Consider the following 23,164-nt stretch of genomic DNA (forward strand, 5'->3'; position numbering starts at 1 on the left):
CATTAATATAGATCACGAGGTTCTGCTCTTCTACACTACAGTACGCAGTACACTACAGAAATCAAATTGTTCTTGGGAGTGCAGAGAAAACAAGACCTTTTGGTATACTTAAAACGACATAGAGTGGTTGAAGAGAGTATCATACCTAGCAGATGTGTTCGAACATCAAGATAAGCTAACCTGAAGCTTCAGCGAAATGAACCAATATTATAACTTTCCATGATAATCTCGGGGCATTTTTATCAAAGCTGCACAATCGGTAAAGAAAATAAATCTTGGAAATATTGTAAATTTGAGAAACTCTGCGGTGTGGTAGATGAATCTAATTGTGAGATAATTAAAATTTTGAAAGAAGCGATTTTTAAATTAAAAACTTAACCACGAAGGTTTAGTGAATAGTATGCAATTTTACTCATGCTATTAAAACAGTTATCAAGAGTAGTTCATATTGAAAGTCTACTAGAAAATCTTATTTTATTGCTTATTAATTTCCCTACTAATTTCGGCTTTTTAATTCTATGGGGGTCGCGGGTCACTTACTTTTTATTAAAGGGGGTCGCCATTCGAAAAAGGTTGGGAACCACTGGGCTAGATAAACCTTCAATTCCAACAATTCCTTTCACAGAAGGATATAATAATTATAAATTTCCTCTCCTGCTGTTACCATTCATTTCAAATGTACTTATATTTTGCCATGAAGTCTTGATGTTATAGCATGTGGTGTTTTGATCTGTTATGTGTTACAAAGATGTGTAAAAAATTGCCTTAAGGTGTCAGAAATCTTCTAGCATCAATTAGGCTGACTATAAATGTTGTACAGGTTAAGTCATTATAACTGACATACAGGTGACTTCAGTCAAATTCTAAAACTGACTGTTAAGTCAGCCTACTACACTTATAATAAATATAAACTACTGCCATTGTTGAAATGTTACCCAGATTGCTTTTATTGTACACATTAAAACATTTTCTATACGCTTAAATAAAATTTACATCAATAAAACTGACAATGTTCTTCTATTTGATATGAACAAGAAAACTAATTATCACCATGGTAACAATAAATTACAAATAAATGCACTTTTGAAAGAAATCTCTGACCACACCAACAAACATGGAATTTCCACGTTAACAAAAATGTCACTTCCATACAATAAACATGGAACACCCACATCAACAAATATGGGATATCCATATCAATAAATATATGGGATTGAAATATGGGATTTCCATACAAGTTAACAATCGACCAAACTTTCATCTAAGATTGTAAAATCACAGATTTAAAACTACACTATTTAAGAAAAACTTTAATAATATGTATGTAAAAAGAAGCAAGTTGTTTCTTCTATAAGTTATAAGTAAAAGATGTGCTACATTAGGAAGATATGAAACACCATTGGTAAAGTTTAAAACTGTATGTAAGTTGTACAAGCACAGATTGCTTATGATGAACATCTCATTATAAATACAAATTTGATTTACTGTTCCCCCTTCTTTTTTCTACTGACTAGCTCCGCAAGTTCTTTAAACCTACGTATACAATCTTCCTGCAACAAAAAGAAAAATCAATCACAAACTATTTAACAAGACAGTAAAAAGATCACTTAAAAGAAGGTCATAAAAACTTTAACTTTAAAAAATTAATTTTAAGATCTGAAGTTATTTATACATAAGTAGGTAAGGATTTGATACAGGTAGATTAATTTAATAACATAAAACTCACTTTAGATTTTCCAGGTATATGCTCAGCAACCTTCTCCCACCTTGCTTCTGTCCCTTTAGGAAACTGCTTCAACGCCCACTCAAATATGGTCTGTTGGTTCTGTGTCCAGATTTTGTCAGGCTGGACATCTGCGAGTTTAGTCCCCTCACTGGTGCTGGTGGTACCCTGGGCTATGAGCAGGGTCCTCTCAGGTGTTTTGACCAGCTTGGTTGGTCGCTGTCTTTTCCTGACCTGAGATTCATTATTGCCATCAGGGAAGAGCACAATGTCCTCCCCATCTTCATTCTGTGTGATGATGTAGTCACTGATAGCGTTGTTCAAACTGGGCACTGAGTCTGTGGACACAAGACAGAGTTTCATTACTATCTGGTGAAAGTCTATGAACACAAGACATAGTTTTATTACTCTGGTGAAAGTCTGTGGGTACAAAAGAGTTTTATTACTGTCTGGTGAAAGTCTGTGGGTACAAGACAGGGATTTGTGGCTAAAAACAGAATATTTTAGACTTACTTTGAACAGCTGTACTTAAATGCATTGAGTAGTTTCCCTTGGTTTCTTTAGCTTTTAATGTAACCTAGATAGGAAAAGTAAAAAAATTCATTGCAAAGTAAAAAACAACCATAAAAAACCACTCAAGAAAACAATTTCAGCAAACAGAATGACATGGACACAAGAATGCTGGTTCCAATTATAAAAGTTAATATTTTTACTCCCACCTCCTGAACACTACGGCCAACCATCTCTGCTATCTTTTCCCAGCGCTGATGTGTCCCTCCAGGAAACTTATTCACAGCTTTTGACAGTAAAATCAGATCTTCATCACTCCACTCTCCCTGCAAATAGGTTTTAAAACATTTTGTCTGCTAGAAATATTTAAACAGTTTATCATCAGTATCCTTAACAAACAAAAACCAGTTTAAGGGATAAAATCAGCACATTTTAAATTCAAAGTTCAATAGATATAGTTATCTAACATACAGTTACAGTGATTGTTTTCTTCTTGTAGTATTAAGAAAAACTTTAGATAAAAAAGCAGGTACTGAATAAAAGTTTACAAATATCACTTACATTGTAGCCAATATAGTTTTTTCTAAGTTTATCTAAGTAAGCTCTCTGAGATTAAAGCTCTCCAGTAGAGTTAAGAACTATGATTGTTGTTACCTTTTTTTGCACATCTGTGTCTTTTTTATCATGGTTGGATCCCTGAGTCTCTTTCTTGTTCTCACCTGGTACAGTCACGGAGAGCTTGGCATACATCTCACTTGTGTATTCAGGTAGTTCAAGTGGGCTTCTTTTCTTGGGCTTTCTAACAACCTCTATTCACAAAATATTATATATATATATATATATATATATATATATATATATATATATATATATATATATATATATATATATATATATATATATATATATATATCACAAAGCGTTATTTTTTTTCATAATTAAGAAAAATGTTATAGTTTCAGCATTTTCTGTCAGTAGTTTTTAAATGTTAATATCTAAACATTTCTTAACCTATTAGCATTAGCTACCTGTTGTAGTTTCTTCTTCAATAAAGGCTTTAGCTGCCTCTTCTTCTTCTTTCCTTCTCTTTCTTTCCTCTTTCCAATGTCTGATAGTTTCTGGGAGGTTGATCACTAGTAAGTTTAAAAAAAAACAAGATGTAATCTAACCATAATTCAAATAATTAGTGATACAGCTTTGTCAAAAACAGATCGATCAAACTATGTTGATCAGTTATTAAAGTAATAACCGCCTCAGTCCTGAGTCATCTGATTATGAACTTGCCTAATGAAAACTATGTATGGGACAATTTTACACACAGAAAAATCTGCTTTTTCTGGTCATAACATGTGTGATATGCTCAAATTAACAATGTTGTGAACGCAGCCAAACACCTTAACAGTAGTAGAATGGCAGATGTGATGTTTTTTAGTCAAGCGCTTACTTCATACAACAGGTGTAAATAATTAAGGTAGATATTCAATAATCAAAATATGACAAAATACAATTCATATTTCCTTTTTAGTTATATGGATTCCCAACAAGGTAAATCAACAAGCTTTTCTTAATACGTAAACAAAATCTTATAAAGAAAAATTGAATTATTTATAAATTACCTACAAGTATAAAATAAATAAATTGAAAGCTGAAAAGGCCATAAGTCTAATATTCGAGGGGTGGGCAGTGAATTAAGTTCTTCATCATCTGGTATATCTTCATCAGCAGATGTATGCTTTTTCTTCTTCTTTTCTTTCTTTTTTTTTGAAGTGACAATTTCTTCCTAAATACAACACAATAATTTTAATGAGTAACAATTTTGGTTGTTTTAATGAAGACAATATGTATATGCCAAACAATTTTAACTGTACAATAAATCTACAAACATGTCAGCTAGATAAAGGGTTCAAAGAATTTTTAAAACTTTCATACTGACCATCACTAAGCGTTTTTCAACATAAATGCCCCAGGAAACAAAGTACTGTCCTATTGTAATTATGATGCAAAGTAGGACAACAAGCTCATAAATGCCCATTTTTCTGGCTCTACGGTAGTAGTACACAGGCTGTCGCCAATCTGGCAACCCTTCCACCAAAATTTGGTTGTACCTATCAAACACAATGGTTCAAACTTACTACAATATCTACATATTAAAATGGAAATACTAAAAATTCTATTAGTGAAAAATTGTCAACTTATTCTATTTAATGAATAAACAAAATTTAAAAAAAAAAACCTATCCAACCTTTGCCTTTTCTTTTCATCCTTAAGAACTTCATAAACAGCAACAATCTAAAATTATAAAATAACAAAGTTATGAAAATTATTGCTAAAGTTATTGTTAAAATAATTCTAATAAATTAGTCTGATAAAAATAAAAGTAATACCAGTTATACCTGTCTAAACTTTTCTGATGCATCCTCAGCGCTGTTTTTGTCTGGATGATATTGAAGAGATAAACGTCTGTAAGCTTTTCTAACATCAGAACTTGACGCTGACTGGACACATCAATATATTAGTATTTATCTAGTAAGACTGGTTCATCATTTTTTAATAATAATATTAACTATTTCTGTTTTCTGTGATGTGTCTATAAAAATCTTTTCTATGAACATTAAGACCAAGATCAAAATTATTTATGATTGGTTTTGAAGAGTCAAGTATGCTTAAGCACACATACATAGTTCAACTAAAACTAATGTTGGTAGGTGATATTAAATGTTTTATTGGCTAGCTTTATCTTATATACAGTAATCCTGCCTTTCCAAAAACTGGCCTAACACCAAATTGACATAAGTTATTTAATATGATATTATGAAGGTCTTTTAGTCAAAAAATTAAGTTTATTAGGTTTTTACAAAAAAGCTTCAAGAACTGTAAGATTTATACTTAAAGAAACGAATCACTTGAATTTTTTTTTGCTAGAACTGATCATTGATTCGCTATACATACATTTTAAGGTTAGTCAGGATAAGATTTAGGGTTGCAATAGTAGTGAAAAAACAGCTTTGATACAACTATGCCTGTACTATGCTGAGTTTCATTGCACCCTACCACTCCCCATACACCACTAACAAACCCCACACAACACACAGAGTAGACCAAACCCTGTAAACAAATCTTAACACCCCACAATGGTTTCCAGAAAAATGCGTAATTCGGGAAATATCACCAACGGAAAACTGCGCAAACAGAAAATTGTCCCCAGTGAGCACTGTGGCACTAACAGGCGCCCTTGCAGTAGTTTAACAGGTGGCTCTCAAGAGCACATGACAACGTGTTCGACAAGGCATTTTCTGCCTTACAGTTCAGACAAGATTTTGGAGATTCTTATCCAACGCCTAGCTAGTTTACTAAGTTCAGCTACCCCATAGATCCAGAAATAATATAGTATATAGAATAGATCTAGAAATCTAGATCTAGATCTATCTAGAATTCTAGAGGTGAACTTTATTATAATATTAATTAGGCCTAAATAATTATAGGCCGAACTAATTAATAATTAAAGGCCTAATCACTGAATCAGCGTGTGATTCACAGGTTCAAGTCAACCCAAGCTCAACTTATTATTATATATTATATATTAGATCTAGGTTTATTTTTATAGACTAAAGTCAATAAAATAAATTAATTTTAAAATTTTATGTGGCTCTACCGATCTACGGATCTAGATCTACTCCCATCCCCCCTTTCCCTCGGTCGGTTTCTAGTTGATCGCCAGGACTGACACATTACATTTAGATCTAGATCTAGATCTATAATAAATTACCTGATCTATTTCAAAATATTCATAGAAATTGATATTAATCTCTTCAACAAGATCAAACAACTCAAAATCTTCAGATTCCCATCCATGCGATAATGAAATAGCAAATAAAAATAAATATCCTAAAGAAACGAGAACATTTCTTTCCGTCGAAGCCATCGATCGAGTTTCGTATGAAACTCAAGTAAAACTCGCTTTCTAAAATAGCTAAGATATGTTACACTTTTGAGGTGTAAGATGCTTTTTGAACTGCTCTTAAGGCACTTGCTAATCAACCCAAATCAGTGTCCCATTCAAAAACGATGTGCTCAGAGATTAAATGTTTGTAATTCGCTATGCCAATTATAAATCATACTACTGTTAATAAAAATTGGTGCTGTTATTTCTATAGCAATAAACATATACGAGTCATTTATAATTTCATGATCAGTTATTCTTTGAGACACTTTTCTCCATAATAGAGTCTATAATATATATATATATATATATATATATATATATATATATATATATATATATATATATATATATATATATATATATATATATATATACTATATATTCAACTATCGCCTAACGACCTATTATATAATATTTATTAATATATATTATATTCAAATTTTGCCTAACTCTAACGACCTAAAATACTATATTCAATTGTCGCCTAGCGACCAGGGGCGGAACTACAGTGCCGCCGGTGGCCGGAAAGAACCGCAACGGAAAAAAGCGCAACGGAAAAAAGCGCAAATCAAAAAGCGCAACGGAAATAAGCGCACACGGAAAAAAGCGCAAAGAGAAAAAAGCGCACACAGAAAAAAAGCGCAAAGAGAAAAAAGCGCAAACGGAAAAAAACGCAAAGAGAAAAAACCGCACACAGAAAAAAGCGCAAACAGAAAAAAGCGCAAACGGAAAAAAGCGCAAAGAGAAAAAAGCGCACACGGAAAAAAGCGCAAAGAGAAAAAAGCGCAAACAGAAAAAAGCGCAAAGAGAAAAAAGCGCACACAGAAAAAAGCGCAAACAGAAAAAAGCGCAAACGGAAAAAAGCGCAAAGAGAAAAAAGCGCAAACGGAAAAAAAGCGCAAACAGAAAAAAGCGCAAACGGAAAAAAGCGCAAACGGAAAAAAGCGCAAACGGAAAAAAGCGCAAACGGAAAAAAGCGCAAACAGAAAAAAGCGCAAACGGAAAAAAGCGCAAACAGAAAAAAGCGCACACAGAAAAAAGCGCAAACAGAAAAAAGCGCAAACGGAAAAAAGCGCAAACAGAAAAAAGCGCACACAGAAAAAAGCGCAAACGGAAAAAAGCGCAAACAGAAACAGAAAAATGCGCAACCAGAAAAAACACAAAGAAAAATGTGCAAAAGAGAAATTTAGCACAAAGACCATATGGACTAGATGACACATTTATACATGACTTTTAGGGCTGCTGTGAGAGTGTCGTGTTTGATCACGTGATCTACTACCATTTAAAGCGTACCACTACCATCTGCATTCCCATCACCACGATACAGGCGATAATCACTTTACACAATGCCTATTATTTTCTTGGTCAATAATTATTCAACTACTATTCTCGTATAAACATAAAACTATCGACATTACACGAAGTATCTTTCACATTTTCCCTAGTCCGAACTACCTAGCTTGCATACTATAACAACCCGTTCCTATGGCAAAACTTCACTCTCTTTCATCCGCGTCATCAAACATGCATTCGTCATATCTCTCGTAACAACATTCATTCGCACCAAAATAACAATTTTGTATTTAATATTTTTTCACATCATGACGCACCTACCTACCTACCTACTACCCACCTACCCACCTACCTACCTAACTACCCACCTACCCACTTACCCACCTTATATATATATATATATACCGAGGGGTCTATGGGGGGGGGGGGTTATGACCCCCATAAACCCCCCCTGCCTACGCCACTGCATATAAGTATTCGCATAGATTTAGAGTAGCGTCCCTTTTGTTTACATGTTTTCATTACCCTTCAAACAAAAGTCTATTTTAGTTATATTGAGATTAAAGAATGTAAATAAATAGTATACACAATTCTGTAGAATAGGAACGATTGGGAGGGAAGTGACATTTAGCGCAGTAAATTTAGAGGTTAGGTAGGGTATAATAAATGGTGGGGTTAGGAAAGTTAAGGGGTCCATTCTCTAATAGGCAATCTATGTCTCTTTCGTACTTTCGTGTTGGTTTATTGTCGAACCTGTCCTCACCTCACATCACAACAGTTGGGTGACGCTTACCGTGTAATGTTAAAATAAATAGCATGTAATTGAGTTAGTTCGAAGTGAGTTTTCATACAAGCCCAACGCACTAATTAAGGTTGTCGCAAAATGTAACATATATGTAACATATGTCAATGATGTCAATGAATTTTCATTAAAAAAAAAAGATGTCTAGTACAGTTTACGAAACTTACGAACTTCGCCGATACTTTTTTGGTGGGTAGTTTGGTAAGTATGTAGGCGGGTGGGTGGGTAGGTGGGTAAGTGGGTAAGTGGGTAGGTGGGTAGTTAGGTAGGTAGGTAGGTAGGTGGGTAGGTGGGTAGTAGGTAGGTAGGTAGGTGCGTCATGATGTGAAAAAATATTAAATACAAAATTGTTATTTTGGTGCGAATGAATGTTGTTACGAGAGATATGACGAATGCATGTTTGATGACGCGGATGAAAGAGAGTGAAGTTTTGCCATAGGAACGGGTTGTTATAGTATGCAAGCTAGGTAGTTCGGACTAGGGAAAATGTGAAAGATACTTCGTGTAATGTCGATAGTTTTATGTTTATGCGAGAATAGTAGTTGAATAATTATTGACCAAGAAAATAATAGGCATTGTGTAAAGTGATTATCGCCTGTATCGTGGTGATGGGAATGCAGATGGTAGTGGTACGCTTTAAATGGTAGTAGATCACGTGATCAAACACGACACTCTCACAGCAGCCCTAAAAGTCATGTATAAATGTGTCATCTAGTCCATATGGTCTTTGTGCTAAATTTCTCTTTTGCACATTTTTCTTTGTGTTTTTTCTGGTTGCGCATTTTTCTGTTTCTGTTTGCGCTTTTTTCCGTTTGCGCTTTTTTCTGTGTGCGCTTTTTTCTGTTTGCGCTTTTTTCCGTTTGCGCTTTTTTCTGTTTGCGCTTTTTTCTGTGTGCGCTTTTTTCTGTTTGCGCTTTTTTTCGTTTGCGCTTTTTTCTGTTTGCGCATTTTTCCGTTTGCGCTTTTTCCCGTTTGAGCTTTTTTCCGTGTGCGCTTTTTTCTGTTTGCGCTTTTTTCCGTTTGCGCTTTTTTCTCTTTGCGCTTTTTTCCGTTTGCGCTTTTTTCTGTTTGCGCTTTTTTCTGTGTGCGCTTTTTTCTCTTTGCGCTTTTTTCTGTTTGCGCTTTTTTCTCTTTGCGCTTTTTTCCGTGTGCGCTTTTTTCTCTTTGCGCTTTTTTCCGTTTGCGCTTTTTTCTGTTTGCGCTTTTTTCTGTGTGCGATTTTTTCTCTTTGCGTTTTTTTCCGTTTGCGCTTTTTTCTCTTTGCGCTTTTTTCTGTGTGCGCTTTTTTCTCTTTGCGCTTTTTTCCGTGTGCGCTTATTTCCGATGCGCTTTTTGATTTGCGCTTTTTTCCGTTGCGCTTTTTTCCGTTGCGGTTCTTTCTGGGAACCAGTGCCGCCAGACCCCGCAATGCGGGGGGGCCCACGCCATTTAGGGGCCCATAGCCGACCATAATAAAAATTTTATAGTTAAAAAAAAACACTGTTTTCTTGCATTTTTGAATTGACAGTAAAAGCTTTTGTGAAAAACAAACAGATCTACTTTTGTCGTGATGTTATACTGTAGATAACATATTATTATGCTGTTGCGTAAAAAAAAATATATGCCTGAGCAAACGTTCAAAACACTTCCATGACTTATTTCCCTTTTTTAAATAGTTAAATAGGTGTGCTCATAAGCTTCTTTTAATATTTTTGTTCTAAATAAATTAAAAAGCAATTACTTCTCTTAATTATTATATGTTCTAAAAATATACACTAAAGAATAACATAGAATTAAAAGGAAATATATTTAAAACAAATAATATAAATACAAAAAAACTTTGAAATAAACATAACACGAGAAACCATTACGCATACAAAGCTTTCACGTTTTATATTCTTATGACCGTCAAAATACTAGATGGTAAGCAGTTTACAGCAAGTATGAAATAAACCAGTTCTAAATCTAAAAACAAAAGTTAAAACAGACGAGTGCACTCACAAACTTGACAAGTTGTAACTTGTTTAAATTGAAAACAAAACACATTTTTTTTAAAAAACACGATTAGGCCTGAAATGAGTATCCAATGTTTGTATTCTGTGTTGGTATATGTGTATATATATATATATATATATATATATATATATATATATATATATATATATATATATATATTTATTTATTTATATAGCGGGGCCCAGAAATTTGTTTTGCGGGGTGGCCCTTTTTTTCTAGTTCCGCCACTGCTAGCGACCTAGATTTATATTCAAAGGTCGCCTAACGACACATATATATTACACTAAGCTATCTGAATCTACTACCAGATCCCCACGAACAAAGACAACAATGATCAAGTTTTTCCAGGTCAACTACCTTTAATGTCCACGCGGCTGGTTTCTATTATACTTATACCTTGTCTGGATGTCCAGTTCCGTCTAAAATAGTGGTATAGGATTTTAGAAAAACTTCAACACGCTTAGCGTATACAATATTGTAATCATGATAGTTTTTGTCGTGCATACAATCATTGATAATTGAGTGCGAGCAAGCATGTATGTGTGCTCGCGTGTCTGTGTGTGTGCATGCTTGTGTGTACTAAACTTTTTATTCGTTTCACAAAGCTATTTACGTATATGAAAAAAATACGAAGACTGTCGATAATAATTTGTTTTTGAATTTTTACCTATCAACTAATTGGTAGCATATTAATGTGGTTCAGAGAATAATAGAACATACGTTTATCTCAACAACAACAAAATATAGCACACAAGCGCGATCATCACATTGTAACACTAAAGCAGGGGTCTCCAAACTACGGCCCGCGGGCCGGATGCGGCCCGCGAAGTCCTCTCATCCGGCCCGCGGAGATCTTTTTGTCCAAGGAAAAATCGTCTGTTGGTTATGGCTGAGGAACTTTGTCCAGAAAAATAAAAGACATTCCTGGAAGAAACTGGCGACTGAAATTTGATAGTTAAAGCGGCGCTCGGACTGAAAAGTTTGGAGACCCCTGCACTAAAGTATGCTTGTGTATGCTGTTTGTCGCACCCATATTTCGTGAAATGACACATTTGGGCATATGTCAGTAAATGACATATTAGGGCATATGTTTGTCGCGCCCAAATATCGTGAAATACGAGTAATTTTTAACACACTGCTTTGTTCATACTAAACGTACATGATAGTAAACGTATGGTGCGATCTGTGCCTTTCATTCGGTGAAGCATTCCAATCTCATTGTAACACTTGTAACAGATGGTATCTTACGTTAAAATAAAATAAAAACAACAACGGTGTTCTTTATTAGGGGAAGGGGATTTGTGTGGATGGCGCAATTTTTACCTAATCGCTGTTCTTTGTTAGGTCGTAGAAATACTAAGCTAATTACTAATTATATATATATATATATATATATATATATATATATATATATATATATATATATATATATATATATATATATATATATATATATATATTTAGGCTATATTAAATAGTTATATGCCTCATATGTATATCAGTACCTATAAGTAGCACATACAATTTCGAGTTCGAAGTGTTTCTTTCCAAATATAATTCTCTCCCAAGTTTGTAATGTGCTGAAGGCAACAAAAAAAAAAACAATTCATTTTAACTAAATTTTCAATTAAAAATAATTCATCTGCCTAAATTGAGGTTTCATTATCTTTCTGGAGCCCGTGTGAACTGTCAATTTTGCGTCCCCCCCCCCCCCCACCCTATCCCATTTATATAGTTGTTTTTTTAGTTTTCAAAAATAAAATAAAATAAATTTAAAAAGCTCCTATTTTAAGTCACTGTCCCATAACAGTTTTTATTATGGTGTCAAACAATTGATTTTATTTTCTTCTTCCGACTCCTTTCTTTTCGACAAACTTTAGCAAAAGAAAACTAGTTTTATCAACAATAAGGCCCTATGCCGGTATTTTGATAAACAGGCATTGGTCCAGTACAAAACATCCGAACAACACAGCACTTCTTCAATCAACGTGTGTACCAACAGAATTTGTTAAGTCACACGTTACTTAATACCCTTGCCGGATCATCAATATCTCCTAATAGAGCACCGTAAGACACTTTTCAAAGCGAAAAGTCAAATACAAAATCGACTTGCATTCTGTGTCGCAGTTGATACTTTAGAACTATATTGGTTTTCGTCTTTTCCATCTTTATTTTGAACTAAGTTAATCAAAGTGTTGGGGGTTGAAGATCTGGAGATCTTGTTCCGAGATAACTGCAAGTCTGCAAGCGAATCTGTTACGCCAAATATGAGATACGAGCCGGCCCGCGGCATAACATACGCCGCTATTTAGTTGTTTCTAATTTTCAATAATTCATAATTTGTGAATTCGACAGTACCAACGCTGACACTGAAAATATTTCTTTAAAACACTATAAGTAGCTCGTTAAGGACCATAACCCCCCCCCCTTCCTTCCCCCCCCCCACTCCCCCCCCCCCCCTACGTTTAAAATCGTTGTCTCTGCTTGTAAACATTTAGAGTGAACACAGCTCACTAAAACCATGTAGGGGTGGGGAGGTAGGGAGAGCGTTTGCAGCTTGTTTTCTAACGGCTCGAAGAAGAGAATTATATATATAGATTATTGATCGATTTCAGTTTGGTGAAGATCATTTCAGCACTGGCTACAACAGTGGGCGAAGATCATTTCAGCACTGGCTACAACAGTGGGTGAAGATCATTTCAGCACCGGCTACAACAGTTTGGTGAAGATCATTTCAGCACTGGCTACAACAGTGGGCAAAGATCATTTCAACACTGGCTAAAACAGTTTAGTGAAGATCATTTCAGCACTGGCTAAAACAGTTTGGTAAAGATCATTTCAGCACTGGCTACAGTAGTTTGGTGAAGATCTTTTCAGCTCTGGCTACAACAGTGGGTGAAAATAATTTCAGCACTGGCTAAAACAGTTTGGTGAAGATCATTTCAGAACTGGCTACAGTAGTTTGGTGAAGATCATGATCTTAGTATATAATACATTAGACGTAACAACACAATACTACGCCATATCAACGCAACACAAGTCATCCAAGAGTGTCAATAAAAATGAGAAATTCAATTACAATTTTTCGTGCTCATTGTAACAGATGAACTTTCATTTACATCATCTCCCCCCTGTGTTATGGAAACGAACTTGAAAAGATGATAATTAAATGGGCACATATAGATCTAGCACAAAGTGTAGATGTATTCAACACTAATTTAAAAAAATATTAAGTTAAAATTAAAAGATATTTGATATAGATCTAGGGCAAAATAATTGTTGTACATTGTGGAAAAAAAGGGGGGGGGGGGGGGGGCAGTGGCGTCGCTAGGTCGGGTGTCACCCGGTACGGCACTTCATTGTGTCACCCCCCCCCCCCCCTACACACCAAGGGAGAAAGTATATATATATATATATATATATATATATATATATATATATATATATATATATATATATATATATATAGGCTATATATATATATATATATATATATATATATATATATATATATATATATATATATATATATATGTGTGTGTGTGTGTGTGTGTATGGATGTATTGTCGAGAGGGTCAATGTGTACTTATAAAACTTTTAAACTCTAATTATTCATTAAGTGAATGGACAAAAAGCATTTATCTTCTACATATTTTGCAATTTTTCTTCTTGGTGTCACCCCCCCCCCCAAATGTTGTTACCTGGTGCGGTTCGCACCCCCCGCGATGCCTCGAGGGGGGGGGGTACCGTATTCTCTACATATCAGAATGTTTTGATTAATCGATATTATTATTTATTTACCATGTGCTTATCTCACTATTTTGCAACTAAAAATCTTTCTTTTAAATATCACATTAACAATGTTTCTCATAATATTAAGAATTAATACTCATAGATCTAGGCCTATAACTAAAAGATCATTTTTTTAAATAGGTCTATATTACATTAGATATAGACTAGATATCTAGCTAGAATTCTAGGGTCTATAATATTAATTATTAGATAATGTCTGGATTCTAGAATGCTAGATTCTAGATTAAATGCCAAATGGGGAGAGATTCATTTGTAGACTATCGGTAGACGTCAAATAAAGTTAAAATGCCTTTATTTCTATAATTTCAAAACAGCTCAATGCTCATGTACTCCAACTTTAATCAATATCAATCTACTATTATCTGTGGGAGAAAAATATAACTACGCAAGAATTCAATATATTTTTTTTTATCTCCGTGACTTCATCATGGCGGAAGATCGATTATGATGTGTTGAATCTAGTTGCAAGAAGAAGAAGAGTTACTGTTGTTAGTGCTCTAAAAGTGTACCTGTTCCAGGTAACTAAAATTTACATTTGAATAATATTTATTTATTTTTTTCTTGAATATTGGTCTAGAACCCATAAGAAAAATAATACAAATATTAGAGATAACCTAGATCTAGATCAAGCCTAGAATTTAGCTGAAATCGTACTATTAATTCTGAATTTAAAAAATGTGAAAAAAAAAAAAAAATATTTTTTTCCGTGGACCTGGACTGGCCAGGCTTCTCAAGTATTCGATAGCAGAATTTAAACTCATTTATCATTAGCACTAGATCTAGATCTAGATATCTAGATCTAGTCTATAATAGTATTACATTGATCTAGAATTTAGATCATGATCATAATAGGCAGATCTAGATTTATGGAGGCTAGTAGGCGTAGGCAAATCAAGCTAGCTAGATCTAGATCTAGATCTTGGATAAGATCATATTTCTAAAAGTGTAAAAGTAGATTCTATTGATATTGGCAGCTAGAGTGAGTCTGGAGATCTAGATTCTAGAGTCAGTGGATCTAATTTTTTTACTAACTAACTAAATCTACTAACATAACACTAACTTTTAACTAACAGAACTAACGGTTCCAAACTCACCCACAACCAACATACAAAAAATGCTATGACATTTACTGATTTAGGCTAATATTTTATATTTAATTAATAATTATGAATATGAAAATACAACATAATTTTTCCTTATACATGGTTTTTGTTTTTATACCGATTCCTGTCATTTCCATAGTCTCACTCAAGTTAATCATACGATGTCATACATACTACATACAATAGTACAATAGTACATATCTAGATTGATTCTAGCCGTAATAGTTTAACGTTTTAGTAGTCATACTCATATTTAGATAGATTCTAGAGACTTGCTTTAATGCTCAGCCTTTAAAAAAGTTAACAAAATTTTAGAACATTTTTTATTAGGCTATTCGTATTATTTAATTCACTGATATATTTATTATGTCTGTTTGGGTATTTGGCTATGAAATCAATGTTAACAATTTCAAAAGTGTCATAAAAGCACTCAAATATGTTCTTAATACTGTCTTAGAATAAGTACATGTTTATAGATCCGTAAATCTATAGATCTACTATATGTCCCTGTGCATATGACTATATTTTTTTTTATGCTACCCCCCCCCCCCCCCCCCCCCCCCCCCCAAGCACTGGAACATCCAACCTAAATTACTGTGATTTGTAGCATCGATTTTTATTATCGCAGATAACGATAAATTAATCTTTAGGTTTAGGGTTGACCTGTCGATTTACTTGGGGATTATATTTGTTATGATATAGATCTACATAAAAAAGAAAATGATCAATATGATCACAAGTTACCAACATTTTCCCTTTAGGTAAAGCTTGCGTCTCTGAGAACAGCTAGTGTTAGGCATGGGATTAAAGTAACTGTTATCTGTTATACTAACCTCTATCAGTTTGTGTATTTGGGTTGTAAACATGGACTGGACTATTATACATTCCACAGTTGGTTACGTTTAAGTTTATTTTCAGCCGCATTATGTTAAAAATTAATTTTGATATTTATGCGGAACTGTTGAGAGAGTAAACAATTCCCTAGTATCATTGGGTCTCTAGATTTTTCATTTCACTTCTTGTATTCTTTCATCATGATGCAGGTTCTAAGATTATTGATCTTACTTATTGTAAGCCTAGTTGATAAGCAATCATATTGGTTGATATTCATGGTACATAAAAATACATACTAAAAACCACACAATTTTTATAAACTGTATAGATTTTCTTAATGCAGGTTATCTAACCCTATATAACTGTATTTTCATTAAAATCATTATTTTGTGTTGAAACTAAAATATATTGCCTATTAAAAACTTGTGTTTTCTTTATAATTTAGTCTTGCTATGTACTAGAAACAGATATATATAGGCTACATATTTTAGGAAATCTTACAGTTATAACTGTTTTGTATTACTTTTGTTTGTGGTTGTGTATATTTTGGTGGCCAGACTTTGTTTCCATGTTTACTTTACTACTAATACATTAAGGTCACGTGAAATGCTTAATTTACTACTATTAAAGGAATGAATAAATTTGTATGTTATTTGAATAATGTTTTGAAAATGATTACTAGACAATTATAGAGTAAAATTCTCAAAATACAACCTTCCAGTTTTAAATAAAAATATTTTTTTCGCTAACACTAACCATTTATGAGACATTAAAATAAAATGGTGAAGTGTTAATCCTTTACACTCAAGAGCTGATGAAAAGCTTTGTTCTCAGTATTGATTTGGCTGAAAATTTTATAAAAACACATTTCTTTTGTATTAATTTCAATAAGAAATTTGAAAGACTAAATGTTTTTATACTGTATCAATGATCCATATTAATATAGGTCACTACTAGAGACATAATGACTGCATTAGTTGTAAGGAACTAGTTGCCAGGTCTAAAGTATCTTAATGCATAACATACATTTTAGTTCTCATTCAACATTGAAAAGTTTGCTTGAAATTTTCACTGGTTCATTAGTACTCAGGTATCTTCTATCCATTTCAAAATTTTCACTGGTTCATTAGTACTCAGGTATCTTCTATCCATTTCAAAATTTTCACTGGTTCATTAGTACTCAGGTATCTTCTATCCATTTCAAAATTTTCACTGGTTCATTAGTACTCAGGTATCTTCTATCCATTTCAAAATTTTCACTGGTTCATTAGTACTCAGGTATCTTCTATCCATTTCAAAATTTTCACTGGTTCATTAGTACTCAGGTATCTTCTATCCATTTCAAAATTTTCACTGGTTCATTAGTACTCAGGTATCTTCTATCCATTTCAAAATTTTCACTGGTTCATTAGTACTCAGGTATCTTCTATCCATTTCAAAATTTTCACTGGTTCATTAGTACTCAGGTATCTTCTATCCATTTCAAAATTTTCACTGGTTCATTAGTACTCAGGTATCTTCTATCCATTTCAAAATTTTCACTGGTTCATTAGTACTCAGGTATCTTCTATCCATTTCAAAATTTTCACTGGTTCATTAGTACTCAGGTATCTTCTATCCATTTCAAAATTTTCACTGGTTCATTAGTACTCAGGTATCTTCTATCCATTTCAAAATTTTCACTGGTTCATTAGTACTCAGGTATCTTCTATCCATTTCAAAATTTTCACTGGTTCATTAGTACTCAGGTATCTTCTATCCATTTCAAAATTTTCACTGGTTCATTAGTACTCAGGTATCTTCTATCCATTTCAAAATTTTCACTGGTTCATTAGTACTCAGGTATCTTCTATCCATTTCAAAATTTTCACTGGTTCATTAGTACTCAGGTATCTTCTATCCATTTCAAAATTTTCACTGGTTCATTAGTACTCAGGTATCTTCTATCCATTTCAAAATTTTCACTGGTTCATTAGTACTCAGGTATCTTCTATCCATTTCAAAATTTTCACTGGTTCATTAGTACTCAGGTATCTTCTATCCATTTCAAAATTTTCACTGGTTCATTAGTACTCAGGTATCTTCTATCCATTTCAAAATAAAACCCACCAACATCCAAAGAGGAGGAACTAGTTTATAAGTCTATAGGTTATCCGTGTAAGTGTAATTATCTTGTATTTATGTCTTGAAAACTAAAACTTAATTACTTTTAGAATTATTTTAATATATTGATTTGTCAATAGGATGGCCTTGTTCTTTGTACATCTTTTCCAATGAGTAATGTTAGACCATCTATATTGAGGTTAAGACCCACTCCCCCCCCCACCTCACCAAATGAGTAACGTTAAACCATCTATGTTTAGGTTAAGACCCCCCAGCTATTCATATTGTGTTGAGAAATCTTTTTATACAGTATCCATGCCATGATCATGTTCATAGTGTTGCAATCTCATGAAGATTTTGTAGTATATAAGTGTTTTACGTGTTGTTAAAATTGACCTTAAAGGATGTATGAAATTACCTACAATGAACAGTTTGAAAATTAGAGGACTTAAACAATTATTAGATTTCAACTCCTTATTTAAAGTGTCATACAGTTCTAATGAAATAAAATAATATCTAGGTGTTGCATTAAAAATAACAGAATAATAATAAAGTTAAAGATTTAAAAAAAAAGGTATGTACATTGCTGAGTTACAAAAATGCCAACTTTATCGTCTTTGTAAAGCATGCACATGAAAACACAAAGAACACTCAACAATTTATAAAGCGTACTAAAACACTGAAGTCGCTCGTCCTTGTATTCTTCTCTCGCGGCTGTCACATGTATTCAACCTATTCACGTGAACGTCTTTTTATTGAGAAGCAAGAAGCACTGCTCAACGGAAGCTTGTAATAGTTGAAATCAATTTTAATTCAAATTCCCACCGGTCACTCCATCATCACAAAAAGCGACACAAACCCTCGCCATTTGTCTGCCTGTCAGCCCATGCTCATACTGTCTCCGGCTTCAGACTCCGTCAAATGGCCGATAATTCGCTCTCTCACTCCGGCTTCAGACTCCGTCAAATGGCAGATAATTCGCTCTCTCACTCCGGCTTCAGACTCCGTCAAATGGCAGATAATTCGCTCTCTCACCCCGGCTTCTATACAGCCGTTCTCTGTCCCTAGCGTATCCCATCCATACAGTCACTTTCTGCCCCTAGCATATCGATGAATCGCTCTCTGTCCCTAGCTCTTCCGTACCGCCTTGAACTGAATTTGTTAAATTTCCCATAAGCGTTGTTTATAAACGACATCATGCGAATTCGGACAGTTTCTCCCTACCCTACCTGCGGCCGCAATAGTCAACATTAAACTACCCACTCTCCCCCCCCCCCCCCCCCCCCATACAATCTTGTCTAACGTGTTTGGCCATCTTAAATGCTCATATTGTAGTAAACATTTAATGTGTAGTAGTGAAGTAAACATAAATGTGACCCAGCATTCTCCCATGATAGGTTAAATGGTCTATGGATCGAGACGCTGAAAAGCCGATAGCATCAAATTCTTGTGCAACTATCTCTTATCTACCTCAATAATCCAATGCACATGTTCGTCTTTTGATCGGGCCGTCGTTGATTTTTCAAATGTTCTCAACGCACTTGGAATAATGAAGTTTTTGGCAGTGAGCAATCCGCTTGCCGTCAGATGGCTAAGGAGATAATCAAGTGCAGTTATACGCGGCATACACTTCCCCAGTTTAACCATTAGAGCAGACACGCGCATAAGCGACTTACTTAAGTACCGATTTATTTATAAAACTTATTTTGGTTTAGCAAAATGTAACGAGGATTAAAAGTGGGCATCACTAAACAAAACAAGAAATGTCACATGATTCAGCCTACAGCCATGTTGCCTGCCCGGTACACGGCGTCACAAATGTCAGACACGGTCTTCCTACTAGATTTGTGTATGTATAGACAGATAAGATGACCGTCCATACATAACGTCACTTAACTGGGAGCTCACATAGATTTATAAAAAGTCGTCAACAATACCACATGAAACGGCAACCTCAAGATACCCCCCCCCCCCCAAACATGTAGTCGCTATTTCAAGAACATTTCTAAATGCTATGAGAGAAGACTAAAGATTGCTGTGTTCAGGCTATATGTAAAGGGAGACGACGGCATAAAATGTACAGGTCTTTTTTACACTCTGTCCTGCTGGGGTATAGGCCGCCAACTAAAGATCTCCAGATTCTCTGTCCTGCTGGGGTATGGGCCGCCAACCAAAGATCTTCAGTCCTCTGTCCTGCTGGGGTATGGGCCGCCAACCAAAGATCTTCAGTCCTCTGTCCTGCTGGGGTATGGGCCGCCAACTAAAGATCTCCAGATCATCTGTCCTGCTGGGGTATGGGTCGCCAACCAAAGATCTCTAGATTCTCTGTCCTGTTCCATTTTCTCAACCTGACTCCAGGTGATGCCTTCCTAATTCCATGTCATAATTTTCTCAATGTTCTCTGTTTGGCGTTTCTATAATGAGCTCTGCTCTACAGGTCCGGGTTGTTAGCCCAGAGCCCAACCATCTAGTAATCCCCTCTCAACTCTCAGGACAACTGCCGATTTTTGTCCACCTCGGGTATTTCCCCGGTACCTAGTATATATGGTGGGCATTTCCCTCTCCACCACCTGGGGAGGCGCTCGTCATGAGATCTGCTACTCCACACGTGTAAAATATCACTAGAAGCTTTTAAAGTGGAGTGTTTTTACAACAGTTGTCTGACATTGTTTCAGTCACATAGAGTGCGACTTATAATTAACTCTCTTTCTGCTTTTTAAATATAAAATATATTCATTTTTTCTGTTTTTTTTTTTGTGTAACTCTGGCTTCGAATTAGGGGAGGCTAAATCCGAATTAGGGACACCTTGGTCGTATGGCAGAGCGCAGAACTGCTAACCAGAAGGTCTCGAGTTCGGATCCCTGGCTCTAGTGTGTATGATATCCTTAATGGGCACTTGACACACTTTAAGTTAAGGCAGCTGGGCGTAGTGCTGACCACACTATCTCAATTTACCCCCGGGGTTCTTGAAACAGATGAACTCTACTTCATCTACCCCATATGTCCTAGGGACGAACGAAGAAAAAGGATGATGAAATCTAAATAGAAATAGTGTAAGATTAGTACTCAGGTTATATATATTTATGGGTAAGCTTCAGCTCCTGCAACCTTATCGAAAACCTGTATTTTAAATACACTTTCTACTTCTATATCCCTATATTATGTATGAACCTATAAAAACGTGCTAGTTCTCTACAATCTCTGCCCCAGCAGCCTTGACATCTTAATACACGAACTGTGTGCTTAACGTGACTACAAAGCTAATCCCTTCCTTGTGGGGATGGCCAGCCCACCGTACAGTTTCTGACCTTATTCAAACACACTGTACACTTACGCTTCCCCTTAAAATATCCTTACACACTACCATTCACTGTTTTCTGTCTAAATAATTCATTTGAAAAATTGAATCCTTACACACCATCATTTACTCTTTTCTATCCGGATAACCTATTTAAAAAATGAATCCCTACACACTATCACTCACTGTTATGTATTTGAAAAATTAAATGTAACTTTTATGATGACAGTTTTTTATCAGAGTTCCTCCGTAAATGATGGCACGCTTTTGGGCATATTTTACCTCTTTCCCACATCATTAAAAGTCAGACCTGTAATATGACGTCTCTACCCCCCCCCCCCGCCATTCTGGTATTGCAGTTTATTTTTCTTTAAAATCTATGTCTAAATACTTTGAGCTGGGTGGATTAGATGTATTGAACTTTTTTCTTGCAATTTACAAGTCTTAGCAAAATAAATGCTTAAATTCAGTTTTATAAAATCTTCTAAAGCGTAAAAAGTTTGTCGTCACATTTTCTGAACCCCCTCCTCCCTCCCCTTCATCACACATTACTCAGTCAGACCCCCTCTTCCCCCTTTTTTTAGTAGCGTGACGTCAAATATGGATGGCCTAAATGTCAACTGAACTTTCCATGAAAATGTAATTTAAAAAATTTATGGGTTTAGCATTCGAATGATAGAGTCATGGAGTCAAAATCATGACTTGTCTTGAAGTCAAATCTCTAACTGGACTTGAGTCTTGAAGTCAAATCTCTAACTGGACTTGAGTCTTGAAGTCAAATCTCTAACTGGACTTGAGTCTTGAAGTCAAATCTCTATCAGGAATTGTGCTGAAGTCAAATCTCTAACTGGACTTGAGTGTTAAAATAAAAATAAAAAAAGAGAGTTTTATGGTATGAAGTCAAATCTCTATCTAGACGTTTCCCAGACCCTTCTGATTCCCGCCTGGTGCAATAATCTATGTAGCAAACGATCTGGTTATTTTACTGCACATCCGCCTGGACAAGTTCTGCGGTGGTCGGCCACAAGTTTTGGTCCTCCGTCAGGAGCTTACCAATGATAATGTAATGAGTCCTCTCGGGGCCATGCACAGCTAGCGTCTCATTCTCTTTAAGCCATAATTTGCCATCAACTTACACCAGAGTGCTGTATAATTTCAAGTTCATGAATCTTTAACTAATACCATTAGAACATTCCCTTAGTGGCTTCTGGCTGAGGTCATATATTTCTTTCATTACTCTCGTGGTCTAATAGTTGCTAGAGCCACGCTCAGTTTCCTCAGATACTTGACATCTTTCTAGGTGTAATTTAGAGGTGATCCACAAAATTGGAGTTAATGCCGGTATATCTCCGTGGCCCCAGTGGGACTTCGCTGGGAAAAAGGATGTTTTTTCAATGTGATTCGACTTCCCAAGTAATATCAGACAATATGCTAGACACTGGAACTTTATTTACTGTAGCGCGCTGAAAAAGTGATTTTATATATATATATATATATATATATATATATATATATATATATATATATATATATATATATAAATACACACATACATACGTGTTTGTGTGTACTATATAGGCTATATGTAGCTGTAAAATATATTTGACAAAGGTCGCAGAGTTATTTTTTTCACACTTTGATAGTGTGCTTTGGAAAATTACTCAAAAATCGAGGTATCAGTTGTTTCCTTTATAAAAAAAAAAGATGCATAATAAGAGATGAATACACCCCAAAAACTGTGAGCAA

At 34.8% G+C, this 23,164-nt stretch overlaps 2 protein-coding genes across 2 annotated transcripts in view; one reads left to right on the forward strand and one right to left on the reverse strand.

Moving 5' to 3' along the window:
* Positions 1-1,000: 1,000 nt before the first annotated feature.
* On the reverse strand, positions 1,001-6,165 carry LOC131943746 (dnaJ homolog subfamily C member 1). The gene is made up of 11 exons (XM_059303995.1): positions 6,000-6,165; positions 4,627-4,728; positions 4,476-4,522; positions 4,167-4,338; positions 3,854-4,013; positions 3,262-3,366; positions 2,888-3,042; positions 2,443-2,559; positions 2,237-2,300; positions 1,727-2,061; positions 1,001-1,550 (listed from the first exon to the last, which is right to left on the reverse strand). Exons 1-11 carry the CDS (start codon positions 6,153-6,155, stop codon positions 1,482-1,484), a joined length of 1,482 nt encoding a protein of 493 aa, XP_059159978.1. The 5' UTR covers positions 6,156-6,165; the 3' UTR covers positions 1,001-1,481.
* Positions 6,166-14,499: 8,334 nt separating this feature from the next.
* Positions 14,500-23,164, forward strand: part of LOC131943742 (nuclear hormone receptor HR96) — a 151,988-nt gene continuing 143,323 nt past the window's right edge. Inside the window, exon 1 of the mRNA XM_059303989.1 lies at positions 14,500-14,597. The gene's annotated coding sequence lies outside the window, so the exon portion shown is untranslated. The remainder of the gene's footprint in view (positions 14,598-23,164) is intronic.

Source organism: Physella acuta, unplaced genomic scaffold (assembly GCF_028476545.2).
Source record: "Physella acuta isolate Inbredline_101_S28 unplaced genomic scaffold, ASM2847654v3 ptg000466l, whole genome shotgun sequence".
In the NCBI taxonomy this organism is placed as follows: Eukaryota; Metazoa; Mollusca; class Gastropoda; family Physidae; genus Physella; species Physella acuta.